Source organism: Gavia stellata, chromosome Z (assembly GCF_030936135.1).
Source record: "Gavia stellata isolate bGavSte3 chromosome Z, bGavSte3.hap2, whole genome shotgun sequence".
NCBI lineage: Eukaryota > Metazoa > Chordata > Aves > Gaviiformes > Gaviidae > Gavia > Gavia stellata.
The window spans coordinates 42,318,217-42,334,619 of NC_082637.1; the positions used below are offsets into that span (position 1 = coordinate 42,318,217).

Below are 16,403 nucleotides of genomic sequence, written 5' to 3' on the forward strand. Positions count from 1 at the left end.
TGGGTTCTTCCCAAAGCTGCAGGGGAGACTTCCCCTTACAGAGTCTGCTTCTTTCCTGCTCTGGGTGCAAGTAAGGCTGTGCCTGTCTCTTTAGTAGTCCCCCTGTGTTCTTTCCTGACACTTGGCTGCATGGTAGAAAAGTTATCTGATTTGAATGCACAGGAAACTAAAGGTAAGATAGAGAAGGGAGAGAAATAAGGGCTTCGGTGAGGCTGGATCTAGGATGGACACATCACTAAAAGTTGAAAGGAAAGATTAACATCAGCTGTCATAGGAAATTGCTATCAGGAGTTGAACTTGAGCCTGGGACTGGGCAGGAAGTTTGCACCTAGGAGGTAAAGCTTGCATGGGAGTACACAATAGACAAAGATTGAAGGGATGTGTTAGAGAAAACTGGAACAGAATTGATTCAGAGTGGGCCTATGAGGTATAGGAGTGTAGAATCTTTCTCTGATACTAAATGTATTTCTTAGCAATTCATTAACAAAATAAAGTTGTTTCTGAGGATTCCGTTATGCCTCAGCACTGCCATGCCTCAAAACAGAAGAAATCTGTTTAGCTCATTTTACTCATAAAACCCATAATTTTTTCATCCATCTGAATCAGCAGACATGCATGTTCTTGGTTGTAGTAAATTTGTCTCAGGGTGGAGGCCCAAGTAGTTGCATTGTTGACCTGGTAAAACCCTAGCTTGTGCACATAATTTTCTGAAACTGTAAGTGCATTTCAGAAAATTGTTGGCTTACTGCATGGCACACAACACCATTGTACACTTCTGTGACAGTTACTGCTTTTCTGCTTCTAGGCAAACCTCAGGCAATGTAAATATACATCCCTGCACTTCGGGGTCTTTGGTTTATTAGGGTTGGGTTTGGCTGGTGTTGTTGCTGATTGCCATTAAAGTTAAACTTTTTTAGTGAGAAATTCATTACAACAGATGGAGTTCCTGCTGCCAGATTCATCACTGCATAAGATGGCATTTAGCCCAAATGTGTAAAATACTGCTCACACAATGACTATGATACTTGTGCTCTACTTATGTTTGTTTGCATGTGAAACGTTTCTCTGTACTTAAAGAAAACAGAGGTTATGAATTAAGAATGAGCTCTTAAAAATTTGTACACTTGAAGTTAAGAGCATTAAAAAGGGGGGAGGATCTTTGTTTAAAGCCCCCTGTGTACACATGCCTTCCATATGAGTGTGTTCCTTTTGAATTTAATAATCCCTATAATGCTTCTTTTTAGCAGAGCTTTCAGACCACGTATTCATTCATTTACAATATGAACAGATTTTTAAAACAATTCTCCATGCTGCTGCTTTAAAGAAGTATCTCTTCAGTTAAAAGTACAAGAGTTGGGGGTTTTCTTGCTTAGGTGTTCATCTCTGTGAAGTCCAGCTAAGTTAAAACAGATACACTGCTCTGAAAGCATTTGTCAAACGTAGTTATTTCATATTCCCACTAGGAGGTACTTTTAGTAATAGAAAAGGTATTTCACCATTTTCAGACTGTAGTCTCATTTCTTCAGATAGCATAGAAAGAAATACCTTTTCACAGGTTCCATAATACTTGTAACAGTAAAAAAGTTGATGTTCATGGTTATAATTCACAGCTGATCTGTGCTGTTAAAGTTTTACACGTGAACTAACAATTAACTTTCATTTTTATTTTTCATCAGCAGATTTGATCTGTGTGGCAGGTTTGAACATTTTTAGATAACAACTGATTTAATTACTGAATGTAATTTAAGATAGAACGCATATATGCAAATAGTTTAATATTCTGCACATTTTGTTTACTCAGTGTCATCTGGGTTTCACTGAGTTGCAGTACATTTTTTGTAGAGGTTAAATGTCTTGAGTATATTTAAACTATCCCTGTAGCAAAAGTGGAAGCTTGCTGTTTTTTAACAATTTATAATTTTGGAAATTGCTACTAGATGCATAGTTACATTTAATTTACCTTAAATGGAAAGCCTGGACTCTGTATATTTAAAAAAAAAATTTTGATTAGGTAGTTTCTGTTTTTTCTAAGAATATAGAAAGAATCTTTTGATCTAAATTAGCAAAATAACATGGGGTAAAGTGTCTTGCATAGAATTATCCTAATTCTTTTTTCTTCATGGACCATAACTTCTTTATGACATTTCTGTGCAGTGTTAAATCACTTAATAAAATCGGTTGTTCCATATCATTACCTTAGTTTTATGAAATATTTGAAAGTCATTCTTCAAAAAATTAAAATACCACTAAGCCCAGATGCTTTCATTGCAAGAGCAGAATTTTCAATGAATTGAATGATAGTGTGTTTTGATTAACCTTTGGTTCTGCATTGTAAACCTCTAGCTCAAGGATTTCCCCCCCGCTTTTTCTTCTTTTTGGCCTGTGCTTTTCTTCTTTTGTGAGGTCCATCACTCTGTAAAGTTTGGGGAGGGGGGGGAAATTGTCTGAAGGGGAGCTTGATTTTGGAAAGCAGTTTAAATGGTCTATATCATGAGTGTCTCCCCCTTGCCCAGTGTATGGCAGGAAGCTGTTATTCAAGATGAGCATATTATTTCTGAGTACCCATGTAAATTAATATTAATGTAATGAAGAGTCTGCACCATGAGGCAGTTCTAATTGCTTTTGCAATAGTTTGCAATCACCAGGCTATCAAATATTTCTTAGTTTGAAAAAAATGACTAAAAGCTGGTGTGATAATGTTTATATTTGTAAATAAGCAGCATAGTCTATAGTTTCAGTAGCTGCTCTCAGATTTGTTTAGATGACACCTGACAGATTTAAGTTCTGAGCATCAGTATAAAATGTTTGATGTGTCTTGTGATTCAGGCCTCCTGTTCGTTCTTCATAAAAGTAGTTAGCCATGAATCTCTATGAAGCCTGTAATAGTAAGCCTCCTTCCCGCCACAAGAACGCCTGTTAATTTAATTAGATAAGAGGCTGTTACTGTTGGAAGTAAAAGGATATCTGCCAGCCTGGTGAGTATTGCATTTCTTCAGTAAGCAGGTCTGTAAGTTCAGTTCACCTTGGTTTGAATTAATGATTGCAAGACTGTAAGAATAATGCTTATTCGTATTGTTATTGTTGCCATAGTAATAGCCCATAAGGAATCAGTTTGTTGCAATGGGTTGACATATCTCTGGATGTAAATCAATTAAACTACTTAGTGACAAGAGACCGGTTTTCAGGTGTTTGTGGAACTGAAGTACATGCTCCACTGCCTTCTTGAAAAAATGTGGCAGTATAGACATACCTTTCTGCAGGTGTCACAGGAAAACCTGTTATCCAGTTATGCAATGGTAACATTGTTATGGGTATATTTGCACAGGAGGAAGAGAAAATGGAGGTGAAAGTTACCTTCCATCATTTTTTTTCCCAGGAAAAAGTAGTGTAGTTTTAGGGAGGTTACTTTTTGAAGACTGTTTAAGTTTGAGAGCATTAGAAAACCCGAATCTAAATTCTTTAGATCTGAAAAAGTTGGAATAATAATGGTTAAGATTTTTCTCTCACCTTTTACGCTGCTGTTGTGTCAAAAAACGTAACCTCATGGTTTACACTGCTGTAATTGAGGGGAAGCTCCCTTTTTTTTTCCTTAAAAAAAAAAAAAAGAAAAAAACCCCACAAAAAACCTCTTGTTTGTTGCGAATAACGTTTTAAATTAAAAAAAAAAGAAATCCTTTTGTGTTCTTTCTGACTCTTTTGATGCGGTTTCTTTTCATTTTTTAAAGTCATTCTGCTAAACATGAAATTTTTCATTTTTTTTAAAGCCAAAAAGAAAAGGAGACAATTAATCTAAGCAGGGACTAATTTAGAACAGATAGTAGTCTGTGAGCCCTGGCATTAGCATGCAGATTCCTGCTTGACCTGGAGTCTCTGTAAGTTCTTCTCTAACTATTCTCCTGTCTCTGTTTGTTCCATGCTAAGCAGATGGCCCAGAAATTAGCCAAAAGCAGGAAGAAGGTGCAGTACCAACTCCATCAGCTTGATGTTATGCCTGTTCTTTTGTTTTCTGGGAGGGTTTTTTGCCTTTCTTTTTATTTTGTGTTTTTATTTTCTGCATCCAGCAAGTTTTTTTTAAGATTTATTTCTGAGCCACCATACAAGTTAACATTTCTCAGAAATCAGTTGCCTGATTGGCCATTTTTTGTTGCTTATCATTAGCCATTTCATGTTAGAAATAGAATAAAGATTGGATTTATCAAACAGTTACAGGCAGTACCCAAAATGCATACTAAAGAAACAGGACTGACATGGCAAAGGTTTTAACTCTGTAAAATAATAGATTAAAATTAAGTCTTTTTTTTATTTTATCTTTCTGTAAGAGTGCTTTCTTTGATTGACAGATATGTCAAATTGCTGGATGCAAAAAAGAAAAAAAATTATGTATATACACACAGTAATATACTGAGATTGACTCATCTTAGTAGTAAGTTTCGTTTATGGAGTTTTTAAGTATCTTTTAACAAGTCTAATTTTTTTTAAAATTACAAGCGTTTGCTTTCTGTTAACAAAATATGACTTCTATAGTGGGTCAGTGCTTGAATAGTATGTTGTCTGACTGTGAAGGTCCTCTTACCAGAACTGCATTATGAATTGCTTAAACTGTACCCACCTGTGGTACAGGTTTTTCCATTGGTCTCGGCAGTCACTGTTAGCCCATACAGAAATTCCTCAGGCAAGACATGCTCTTAGGCCTTTCTATGGCTTGTGTGAAAAACCTTCTTTAAAGTGGGATTCATAGTGTGGAGAAAATGGGAGAATCATTTTGATTTTCATGAAAACTTTATATAGTTCATGTTGCAGTCAGGTATAATTTTACTGAATCAGGAAAAATATCAGGGAAGCTTTTATGGGGTTAACAATTTTCCAAATAATATCCAATTCACGTTCATATATATGTATATAGTTTCCATATCTTTGACTTTAGCTTCTGCAGTCTAATAATCTATCTTGCATTGCTGTTCTGGTGACTGTGTCTTAGTGCACCCCTGTTCGTGAGCTAACATCATTAGTAAGTACATTACCTAATGTGTTTGTTTGACTCTAATCCATTTATTTGCAGGCTCCAGAAGGTGAATCTCAACCCATGACTGAAGTGGACCTCTTCATTTCTACACAAAGAATAAAAGTACTGAATGCAGACACGCAGGTATAGACAAAGACGCCTATGTTAGTGTTGTGGTAGTAGGCTACTGAAATAGACTTTCACCTACTTGCCAAAATTTGTCATTCAAAAAGAGCTGGCTCTTGTATTTCCCTCTGGGATTTCCTAGTAAGAAATCCGTGCTCAAGAACCATGTCATATATGCAGTTACTCTGGTGTGTCTGACTGTAGAAACGATTAGAATTTGCGAGTAAGCTAATTGCAGTCCGCTCATTTCTTACGAGCCATGATGCATCAAGTATTGTGCCCAGAGTAGCCCAAAATGTTTGGTTGTGATAATTTGAAGTTTGTGGTCCTTTGCACATACATGCCTAGCATATTCAGGTTCTGATACTGAGATCTTTATGTGGTTTTCCACAGAAAACACAACTTCAATTTGTAAAACTAGCTTTTTGCTTTACTTTTGGAAAGTGAAGCTCTTGTTTTCTATTGGCATCTCCCTTCATGCATGACAGGTATTACAGCCTTCACCTAACAAAGGTCTTCTATTGCCATTTGTTTGTTTTCATAATACTAGGTTGCAATAAGAACTTCATTGAAACAGCTGCTCATGTTGGTTTTTGTATTCCCCAGGAAACCATGATGGATCATCCCCTACGGACCATTTCTTACATTGCAGATATAGGAAATATAGTTGTTTTGATGGCTCGTAGGCGAATGCCACGGTCTAATTCCCAGGATAACGTGGAAGCATCTCACCCTTCCCAAGACGGAAAGAGACAGTACAAAATGATTTGCCATGTCTTTGAGTCTGAGGATGTAAGGAATTACTCTGTCTTGTAATTTTCTAGTGGTGGAAAAATAAGCACATTTTGGTAGGCTTGAAGTCCATTGCAAGTGGTCCTGTTTGTTCATTAACTGCAACCTAGTATTTCATTTAAGCAGAGGAACTTGCCTTCTGTTTGCATGTTTGGATCTGACATTTTACTCACAAAATTCATGTTTATAGAAATGCTTCCCATTTTTAAGCTCCTTCAGTTTCTTCCAGTAACAATGAGAGAGGGGTCCAGTTGGCACAGCTTACAATTACCAGCTCAGATTCTGCAGGTGAGAGTGAAAGTCTATGAGAGATGCTTATTTTCCTAGGGAAATTCTAACCCCAATTATTGCATCAAGGATCATTGATACATACTGGAAAGGTGATTTTGTTTTTTTATTGAGGAGGAGGAGACTTGTGTTGGGGAGTAGTTGCTGACATCGTATCAAAAAGGCAGAAAATAAAGTTGGTAATTCCAGCAGTCTCAAAGTATGCTGAATAGAGACACAGCTGAGTAAATTTTAGTCTGTGGTGGTTACTAAGTGACCTTATACAGGACTTAATATCCTGCCTTCACAATCAATGTGCACAACTTGCTGATTTTGTACGCTTTTTAAAGCTCAGTAACTGAAAGGTAAAATCAAACATATCAGACTGAAGTGGCTAGATATGTAGTTGTCAGGATCATAATCAAGTTAGCCCTAATAATTTGGGAAAATAAAAAATCTCCGTTATAAGCCCTCCAAATAGCAGAGTATTACTTAAGAAAAGTAAGGTGAAAATACCAGTTTCTTATAAAATCCTCATATGTCTTCCACTCTACAGTGTATCAGCAAGGACTTTGAGATGGGAAGGTTTTCTTGAATAAGCAGCTGATTTTATGTAATGATGAATCTGTTCTAAACGCATGTGTGGATAAATTATCTGGTTGCAGATGAATGTACATGTATGACCCACTGCTGAGGTTAAAAAGTAAGGACAAGAGCACTGATAGAAGTAATCCTCTACCAAAATTTTGACAGAGCATAAAAAATGGTGGATTTTTCCCCCCCAAAATAACATGTAAGCCAGTTTTGAAAGCTTTTTAAGAAACTGGTCTGAAAATAAAAAGAGTAGCCAATGGGGTTTTTTGCTTAATATCACTTGATATGCTGCCCACTTTGAGGCTGCTGTTCCTGTATTTTAGTCACAAGTTTGGACTTGCTAGCTCCCTTCTGGCCCGTTGAAAAAGCAGAAATCAAACTGTTGTATGCCAGAGGCTGGGGCTTACTTTCCTTCAGCATGTGGTTGTCTGACCGTGATCCAGAGTTCCTGGATCTGTTTCCCAGGCTGCTGTTAATACTTTGGCTAGCTGGAATCTATGCTTCTTTTTGGGGATCACTACCATTACTTTCTGTGGTTTGTTTGGGTCAGCCCATATTTGTATCAGATGTGATCCAACCTATGCCACTAGATACTGGCCTGGAAAGTACATGCCTGTAGATCCAATGAAAGCATTGTTCAGTGATGTGAAAACACGCTGAGAAATTGCAGGAGATAATATCAGCTCTCCTTAGTCATGGTATAGCTCACAAATAGCTTGCAAAATTTATCTCAAATACCCAAATGACCAAAAAGAAAGAGTTATATACTGCAGATGTAGAGCAGCTCACAGTGGGGGCAATGCAGTGTAGCGAGTGGCGCATTTGGTGGCTTTTGGTGCAGAGAAGTGTACGGGAAGCTGCAGGTGCAAGAGGGTGCACACAAAGCTGAGAAGGAAAGGGGCAGGGAACTTGCAGAGTCATGGGAGTTGGAGGGGGGGCAAACAAGAAGTGTAGGGGAGAGAGGCTGAAGGAGGCGGCAGGGTGGAGAAGGAGATGTGTGTGACCATTTCCAGTCACTTCAAGGCCTGGATCCGGTCACTAGTTGCTGCCCTTTTCCTATTTTGTCTGAGACTGAGATAGGAACAGCCAATATGGACGTGATGGTTTTAAAGAAGGGTAAGAAAAGGAGGAAATATCCTCTTAAATGTGGTTGTGTGTTTTCTAGTAGACATTTTCATTTTCACTGCTGGGTTGCCAGAGAATGGCATTGCCTCTGCTAGAAGGGAGAGCCATCTGGGAGCTGCATGTGTGGGAAGAGCTGTAGGAGCAAGCTACAGTCACTGCAGCGGGTATACCTTTACATTTATATGAGCAGTTCTTACCTGTGAAAGGATGGCTTTATTTATATTTCTCATTTGTAAGTGCTTACCAAACTGGATTCATGGCACAGGTGAATGTGTTGGCATTTCTTAGGTCTTTTAAATTAATTTTTAATGCACAAATATTTTTCAAACTGGATTTCAGTAACTTGACTTGTAGGCTCATCAACTTAACTTGATGATCCATTTTACAATGTGATTGTAACAGAGAAAGCATCACTGGACAAGACCGTCAGAATGTTTCACTTTTTTCTTTTCTCTTCTGTGGGAACTGCTACAGGCACAGCTAATTGCACAGTCCATAGGTCAAGCATTTAGTGTGGCCTACCAGGAATTTCTGAGGGCAAACGGAATCAACCCAGAAGACCTTAGCCAGAAGGAGTATAGTGACTTGCTCAATACCCAGGACATGTACAATGATGACCTGATTCACTTCTCCAAGTCTGAAAACTGCAAAGACGTATGTCTCATCTTTTTCCGTAACGGTATTAAGCTGCTCTGTACCAGTTGCAGGCCCATGGCTGGCAGAAATCAGAAAACCATTAATACTTCCTGTAAATCACAGAATCACAGAATCATTAAGGTTGGAAAAGACCTGTAAGATCATCCAGTCCAACCATCAACCCAACACCACCATGCCCACTAAACCATGTCCCAAAGTGACATGTCCACACGTTCCTTGAACACCTCCAGTGATGGTGACTCCACCACCTCCCTGGGCAGCCTGTTCCACTGCTTCACCACTCTCTCAGGAAAGAAATCTTTCCTAATATCCAGCCTAAACCTCCTCTGGTGCAACTTGAGGCCATTTCCTCATGTCCTGTCACTAATCACTCGGGAGAAGAGACCAATACCCACCTCCCTGCAACCCCCTTTCAGGTAATTGTAGAGAGCGATGAGGTCTCCCCTCAGCCTCCTCTTCTCCACACTGAACAACCCCAGTTCCCTCAGCCGCTCCTCAGAAGACTTGTGCTCCAGACCCCTCACCAGCTTCGTCGCCCTTCTCTGGACACGCTCCAGCACCTCAATGTCCTTCTTGTAGTGAGGGGCCCAAAACTGAACACAGTATTCGAGGTGCGGCCTCACCAGTGCCGAGTACAGGGGCACGATCACCTCCCTGCTCCTGCTGGCCACACCATTTCTGATACAGGCCAGGATGCCGTTGGCCTTCTTGGCCACCTGGGCACACATGACCTCAGTGAGCCTAGAATAGCCTCCCAAGTAGGACACTCTGTCATCAGTTCTGTTTCAAAGGCAAACAGGGAACCCAAAATTTATCAGTAATGAAATGATTTACCATCTGCTTGTGTTCTTTTTACCAAACAATTTTCAGGCATGTTTGACCTTGTATGTTAATGGAATGAATTTAAAACAGATTAACAGGGTAATACAATTTAACAGATTACAGTAAACAATATAAAATGTATAGAGGCATGGGTATTTGTGAAAGTGGTTGATTCCAGATTTTAAAGGATTGTGTTTGCTGAAAGGATTTGCAGCTTGGTTAATAAAGATGAACCAGTGCACCTCTGTAACACACAGGCAGCGGTTATCCAATCTACAGGCATAAACTCTTGCAATTTCTTTCTATTTAGCTTTGTCCACTGAAGCCCATGGCACCAGGGGTTCTTCCACTCCCGTTTCCTCCGCTCATATGCAGAAATAAGTTGTGAGGGGTGTTTTGCACTAAGCAAAATCTGTAGTATTTAGTGCTGATTCTTTCACGTTTGAATACAAATGAAATACAGTGAAATGTGTACCCCGTTTTGTTTTGCCTTTGAATTAGAGATGCAGTTTACAAATAAGGAGAGGTATGTGTTGGTTTGTTATATGAATGTTTGGGAGGGGGCCTGTTAGTCAGTTCCACAGGTGTGAAGAAGCTTTTTTCTGAAACTCTTTTTCTTATGATACAGGTTTACATTGAAAAGCAAAAGGGAGAAATCCTAGGTGTAGTGATTGTGGAGTCTGGCTGGGGATCCATTTTGCCTACAGTTATCATAGCCAACATGATGCATGGAGGACCAGCAGAGAAGTCCGGGAAGCTGAACATAGGGGACCAGATCATGTCAATCAATGGGACCAGTTTGGTTGGTTTACCACTCTCAACATGTCAGAGCATTATAAAGGTATGGAGAATGTTTCTGAAAATTACGCATTTTAAAAGGGTTACGTAACGGGAGAGCAGAAAGTATAGAAACCTTAAGTAAATTCTTACCAATTGTTTGCTTAACACTCATTTCATGATCTTTAAACTACAGTGGGAATTATGCTACACCAATTTTTTGACTCCCAGAAAGTGAGCTGTGCCATTTACTTGTATAGACAAGAACTCTGCAGAACTGTGCTCCACAAGAGAATATTTTGTTCAGAAGGAAGATATTACCAGATATACATCCAAAGACACTTAAAATTTTATGTGACAAATGGAGGCACAAAGTGCCTAATGTTGTCCTAGGCCATATTAGCTGTTTAAATGCCTCCTAGTATCTGGCTGCAATAGAGCTGATGCTTTTGTTTGTTTGTTTGTTTATAACTACTTTTAAAACTTTTAAACTTTGAGTTAAAGACATACTTACCCTCTGTAGAAACTTTGCCTGAATTATTTTAAACTGTGATGCTTCTTTTCACTTGGCTAAAAGGGATATTTTAATTAGAAGAGCTTTCTTCTGGTTGTCAGAAAAGTATGTGACTGCAAAAAGCATGCTGGTCAACTGGACTGAACAGTGTCTAGGGTAGCTGTAGCATACAAGGGAATAGGTATTAAATAAAATAGGTATAAACATCAGAGTTTCAAGAGCTGGAAAAATGCATCAGTAGGGAGTGTTTGAGGTGAAGCTATATGGACTTTGTTATTTATCGAAATAGCCCCACAGAGCCCCTGCAGATCATAACATGTCGACACAGAATGTAATACTGCTGGTGTACTATACAGAAATCCTTCTCTGATTTCTAGGAGTATGCCTATTAAACTTATTTATTTAGGCAACTTTCTGGTAACAAGTTGTATTTTGTAATATGTTTTTTTTGCATTTTGTACTTTTTTAAATTGCAAAGTACATTTTGCATTTACAAAGTAAATTTACAAAGGAAAAAAAAAATTACACAGTAAATTTTTATTTTTTGTCCATGGACTAGTTTCTTAATACTTGAACTAAGAAGTTTGCTATAAAGACTTCCCATTCTGGTTTCCAAAAATGTTAATGCTGAGTTCTGATGAGTAATAGATGCATAAGTCACGGAACCAGCCATATTAGATTCAGTGAGTAGAAATGATAGCCTGGAAGTATAGCATACTAAAAACATAGCAAAAGCAGTATTAAATTTGTGAAGGAAGGAAAAAAAAAATCATTAAATATCTTTGTGCCAGCTTCAGTGGAACAAAACTCCCTGCAAATTTAGGCTTTTCATGTCAGCCATACTTGTTTCCTATTCCACATCAGTTTTATTTCTAAAACTGTGATGAGTTACGCTTCTCTGATTCAGAGCCTTTTCAGGTGGTGTTCCATTGTGCTCGTCTGTACTTTCTCAAAACAGAAACAACCAGCTTTGCTTTTTCCAGCTTCTGGAGACTGATACTTCTTCACTGATACTTACTGCTGTTGCCGTAGGAACTGCTAGTCATTTATTTTGTCTTTCTAAAGAGAAGATAGTCTGTATGTTTGCAGGTCTTCATATCCCTACACCTGGAGCTGTTCATATAGCACTTCTGGTAACAAGTATATACACCACTGAATGATCTAAGTACACATTTAAATGTGGCAGAAATATCTCAGGATTTCAGATTTCTTTAGCGTGCTGTAAGGACTCCTGTGAAAAGATGAGAATATTAGGTAGATGAGAAGAATATCCTGCAAGCACTTCAAATAAGACAATTTCAGTATTATGCATGTAATCTCTGCTACTAATTGACCATAAACCAATTGCAAACTGACAGACCTTGGAAGAAGCTCTCCATATGTGGTGGGTATTCCCTGATTGTATTATGCTACTTCTATCTTTTTCAGAAGCACCAGGTGCTGGCTGCTATCAGAAGCAGACTCAGGGACTAGACAAGCAAATAATTCAGTCAAATGATGCAATTGTTTTGTTTCTGATCAGCATATATTACCAGTCTGCATAAGACTGGAAATTATCCACTTTTGAAATGTATGCACTTTCTGTAAAATTAGAAAATTATTTGTTGGGGACCACATTACTTTTTTTTCAGGGAATACATATAAATAACTTGCACATTTGTCTGGGAAGTAGGAGCACAATGATGTCAACTCTGTTGAGGGCATGTACCCTGGGTGAACTAAGATGACTGAAGTTGGACACCTAAATTTCTCACAGAAGTGGGGGCATGTCCAGTATTCTGCATGACTTCTACCCACCTGGATTTAGAAGGCTGAGGCAAAAGCCACCCCAGACTTTTGAGTAATTATCGTACCCACAGCTTCGTACAGGTAGATTAGTTCCTGTTTTCTACTATGTGTGTTGTTATGAAGACCTGCGTATAGAAGATGAATGGCCCCTGAGCATGTGTGGTGTGCTGCTAACTCCTTATCGGAGTGGAGGAGTCCATAGTCATGGAAGAGATGGAGTTTGGACCTTCTTTCTGCTGAAAGTGGAGTAGAGGCAGTTCCTACAGCCACGTGCTTTGTCATTTTGTGTTCACACACTCATTGTCTTGGAGCCACTTTCAATAATGAGCCAAGCTGAGCTCAGCACTGTGTGGAAGTGAGGGCAGCTGTTTCCCATGTGATGATTGCATCCAGTTTAAGGCACTGACAAGAAAACAGACTATAAGGCAGTTCACCCTGGCAGGACGCCAGTCTGGTTATTCAAGTCACGACTGAATCTGGAGTTCAGCTCAACAGAATCATCAGCAGCAAACTGGATGTAGAGACTTCACTGTGTTACCTTAGCTATAGTAGGAATTATTTTTCAGAATTAACCTTTTGAAGCCAGTGTCAGACACTTGTTAGTTGCAGTGGGACCCAGATTTCAGTTGTGCATGTAAAAGGAATTCAGAAGTAGGTACTGGAATTGGTAGGTGGTGTATTAAGTAAGGTGAAAGCTGCTGTATTCTTTATAAAGCATTTCTTTCTTGATATGGATTTTATTTATGTATTTATTAATGGCTAATTCTTTGTGTGAATGAAGCATTTCAGAAAAATATCTTAGTCTCCCAGCGCTCTGAATACTTGAAGTTGTACAAGGGGTTAGGTTGCAGTTACCTGCGTTTTTACATTTGAGTTTTTGTGGAGCCATACAATCACAGAGTCTCTGAGGCTGGCAGACACCACTGAAGCTGGTCTAGACAAAGCCTTTGGTTCAAAGTAGAGCAGGTTGCTTAGGGCTGTGCCACTAGTGTTTAAAGAACTCCAAGACTGGATACTGCTCAACCTCTCTGGGTAATCTGTTCCAGTGTTTTACCACCCTGACAGTAAAAATAAATTTTCTTCCTTCAGTTTTCTTCTGGTAGCAAGGAGTTCATGACAAATGTGATATAACTCGTTTAGAAGGGAGGAGGAACGGAAATTAGGAGCACTGCTTATACAAGCATGATGTGAACAGGACCTGCCATTTGCTTGACAGACTTGAATATATCCCATTAGGAAAGCCACTGTTTTGTAACTATCTTAGCTACTTATTTAAATTTTTATTTCCCATCCACAGTCATTGGCTTTTTTGGTGAGCTGCATAGATCTGTTTAATATTCTCCTTATACATTATTTGTGTTATCAAATGAAGATATCGCTGACAGGAAGCTAGTTTTCTTAAAACGACTGTGTCAACTTCTTGGCAAGAAAAATTTGCTATTTTATCACTCATTTCACTGAATATTCTGATGCTTGTGTCTGTTGTTCAGTGATCAGATTCTGCTACAGTGCATACAAAGAGTTGTTTATTCAGGGCTGTTCCCATGTCAATATTTTAACACTTCCTTTCCCCAGTGTTCATGTTAAATGTTTCATTCTGTCTTTGCCAGCATTTTTCATGGTGATTTCTTTTTGCAGGGTTTGAAAAACCAGGCCCGGGTTAAGTTGAACATAGTTAGATGTCCTCCAGTAACGACAGTCTTGATCAGGAGACCGGACCTCAGATATCAGTTGGGCTTCAGTGTGCAGAATGGGATTGTAAGTAGCTTCCACACTCTCTGGTTAAGCTTTAATATACATGCAACTTCTTATCCATTTTTGGGTAAGTTTCAGTGTGGGAAGAGGGAAGCTGCCGTTTTCTCCCTTACAACAAGCAAGACTTTGCACATGTGTTAAGTCTAAGGTATAAAAGCTGAGTTAATCAGAGTTATTTTTTGTCTTTGACTCTGCTTACTTCACAAGTTCAAAGTCAGCCAGAGGAACAGAAAAGCTGTTTTAGGTTAGAGGAACAAAAATGTGTAGCAGAGGCTGCTTTCAGTCTGCATCATTCATGTCTCTAACCAAACCATTGCATGATCTCAAAAGAAAAAGACTGTCCTAAATTTGTCCTTTCCCTTCCAGATCTGTAGCCTTATGAGAGGAGGTATAGCAGAGCGAGGAGGTGTGCGTGTCGGCCATCGGATCATTGAAATCAATGGACAGAGTGTTGTAGCCACACCCCATGAGAAAATTGTTCACATTCTCTCAAATGCTGTTGGTGAGGTAAGAGCAGGCAACGTGTCTAGGCAGTATAACATAGTTCATTGCTGTTACCAGTAACAACCAGTGGAAACCAGTAACAAGTGGTGTCCCTCAAGGGTCCATACCTGGACCAATACTTTTTAATGTCTTCATCAATGACATAGACAGTGGGATTGAGTGCACCTTCAGCAAGTTTGCAGATGACGCCAAGCTGAGTGGTGCAGTTGATAGGCTCGAGGGAAGGGATGCCATTAGAGGGACCTTGACAGGCTTGAGAAGTGGGCCCATGCAAACCTCATGAAGTTCAACAAGGCCAAGTGCAAGGTCCTGCACCTGGGTCTGGGCAATCTCCAGCATCAATACAGACTGTGGGATGAAAGGATTGAGAGCAGCCCTGTGCAGAAGGACTTGGGGGTACTGGTGGGTGAAAAGTTGGACATGAGCCAGCAATGTGCACTTGCAGCCCAGAAAACCAACCGTATCCTGGGCTGCATCAAAGAAGCGTGGCCAGCAGGTCGAGGGAAGTGATTCTTCCCCTTTACTCTGCTCTCATGAGACCCCACCTGGAGTACTGCATCCAGCTCTGGAGTCCTCAGCACAAAATAGACATGGACCTGTTGGAGTGGGTCCAGAGGAGAGACACAAAAATAATTAGAGGGGTGGAACACCTCTTCCTGGAGAAGAGAAAGCTCCAAGGAGACCTTATTGTGGCCTTTCAATACTTAAAGCGGGCTTATAAGAAAGATGGGGACAGACTTTTTAGTATGGGCCTGTAGTGATAGGACAAGGTGCAATGGTTTTAAACTGAAAGATGGTAGATTTAGATTTAGGTGGGACATAAGGAAGAATTTTTTTACAATGAGGGTGGTGAGACACTGGAACAGGTTGCCCAGAGAAGTTGTGGATGCCCCATCCGTGGAAGTGTTCAAGGTCAGGTTGGATGGGGTTTTGAGCAACCTGATCTAGTGAATGATGTCCTTGTCCTTTACAGAGGGGTTTGGACTAGGTGATCTTCAAAGGTCCCTTCCAACTCATACCGTTCCATAATTCTGTGATTCTACCTCTATTAGCTTGTGGCTATTCAAATCTAAAAAGTGGAAGTGAGAGCAAGCCAGCACACCATTTCTTTTATTATGTACCTGTAGTTCTCCTGTGTTTTAGAAGAACCCTAATCTGAAATAGGAGGTGTCCACAACTTCAGATGGTTCATTGATACTAAACATACTGTTTCATGAAATCGCCCCCTGCAATACTCCAATAAGTGTATGAAAACTCTCAGGTTTTACCTTTCCCTTCTGTCCTGAACCTTAGCTAGTTCCTTCCCCAATGCTGTTGTAGTATGCATGTTAGAAATATTGATTAACTTATCATATTTCCTCTAGATTCATATGAAGACTATGCCAGCTGCCATGTACAGACTGTTGACTGCGCAAGAGCAACCAGTTTACATCTAAAGCCAGCACCTCACCATCACAATGTGCATGGAGGATGTTTCTCCTCATTAGTGCTTGTCTCTCTAGTGCTGCATTTCTGTGTCTGCAGAGACATTTCTTTCTCTCTCTCCTTCACAGAAAGAAACACACTGTCTCTCTCTCCTCCCTCCCTTTTTCTTCTTCTCCCCACTATTTTCCTGTATTTTGGGAAGGGGCAAAATATATCTATGGGGCTATTTTGGTTGCATCTTTTTACAAGTGAAAC

General features: G+C 39.5%; 1 protein-coding gene across 1 annotated transcript in view; it reads left to right on the forward strand.

The window, feature by feature from the left end:
• The window catches only part of APBA1 (amyloid beta precursor protein binding family A member 1), a 36,111-nt gene extending 19,952 nt beyond the window's left edge, over positions 1-16,159 (forward strand). The window contains exons 5-12 of the mRNA XM_009816784.2: positions 3,925-3,957; positions 5,060-5,146; positions 5,735-5,920; positions 8,381-8,560; positions 10,014-10,226; positions 14,103-14,222; positions 14,586-14,726; positions 16,088-16,159. Coding sequence (XP_009815086.2) covers positions 3,925-3,957; positions 5,060-5,146; positions 5,735-5,920; positions 8,381-8,560; positions 10,014-10,226; positions 14,103-14,222; positions 14,586-14,726; positions 16,088-16,159 — 1,032 coding nt within the window. The remainder of the gene's footprint in view (positions 1-3,924; positions 3,958-5,059; positions 5,147-5,734; positions 5,921-8,380; positions 8,561-10,013; positions 10,227-14,102; positions 14,223-14,585; positions 14,727-16,087) is intronic.
• The last annotated feature ends 244 nt before the right edge of the window (positions 16,160-16,403 follow it).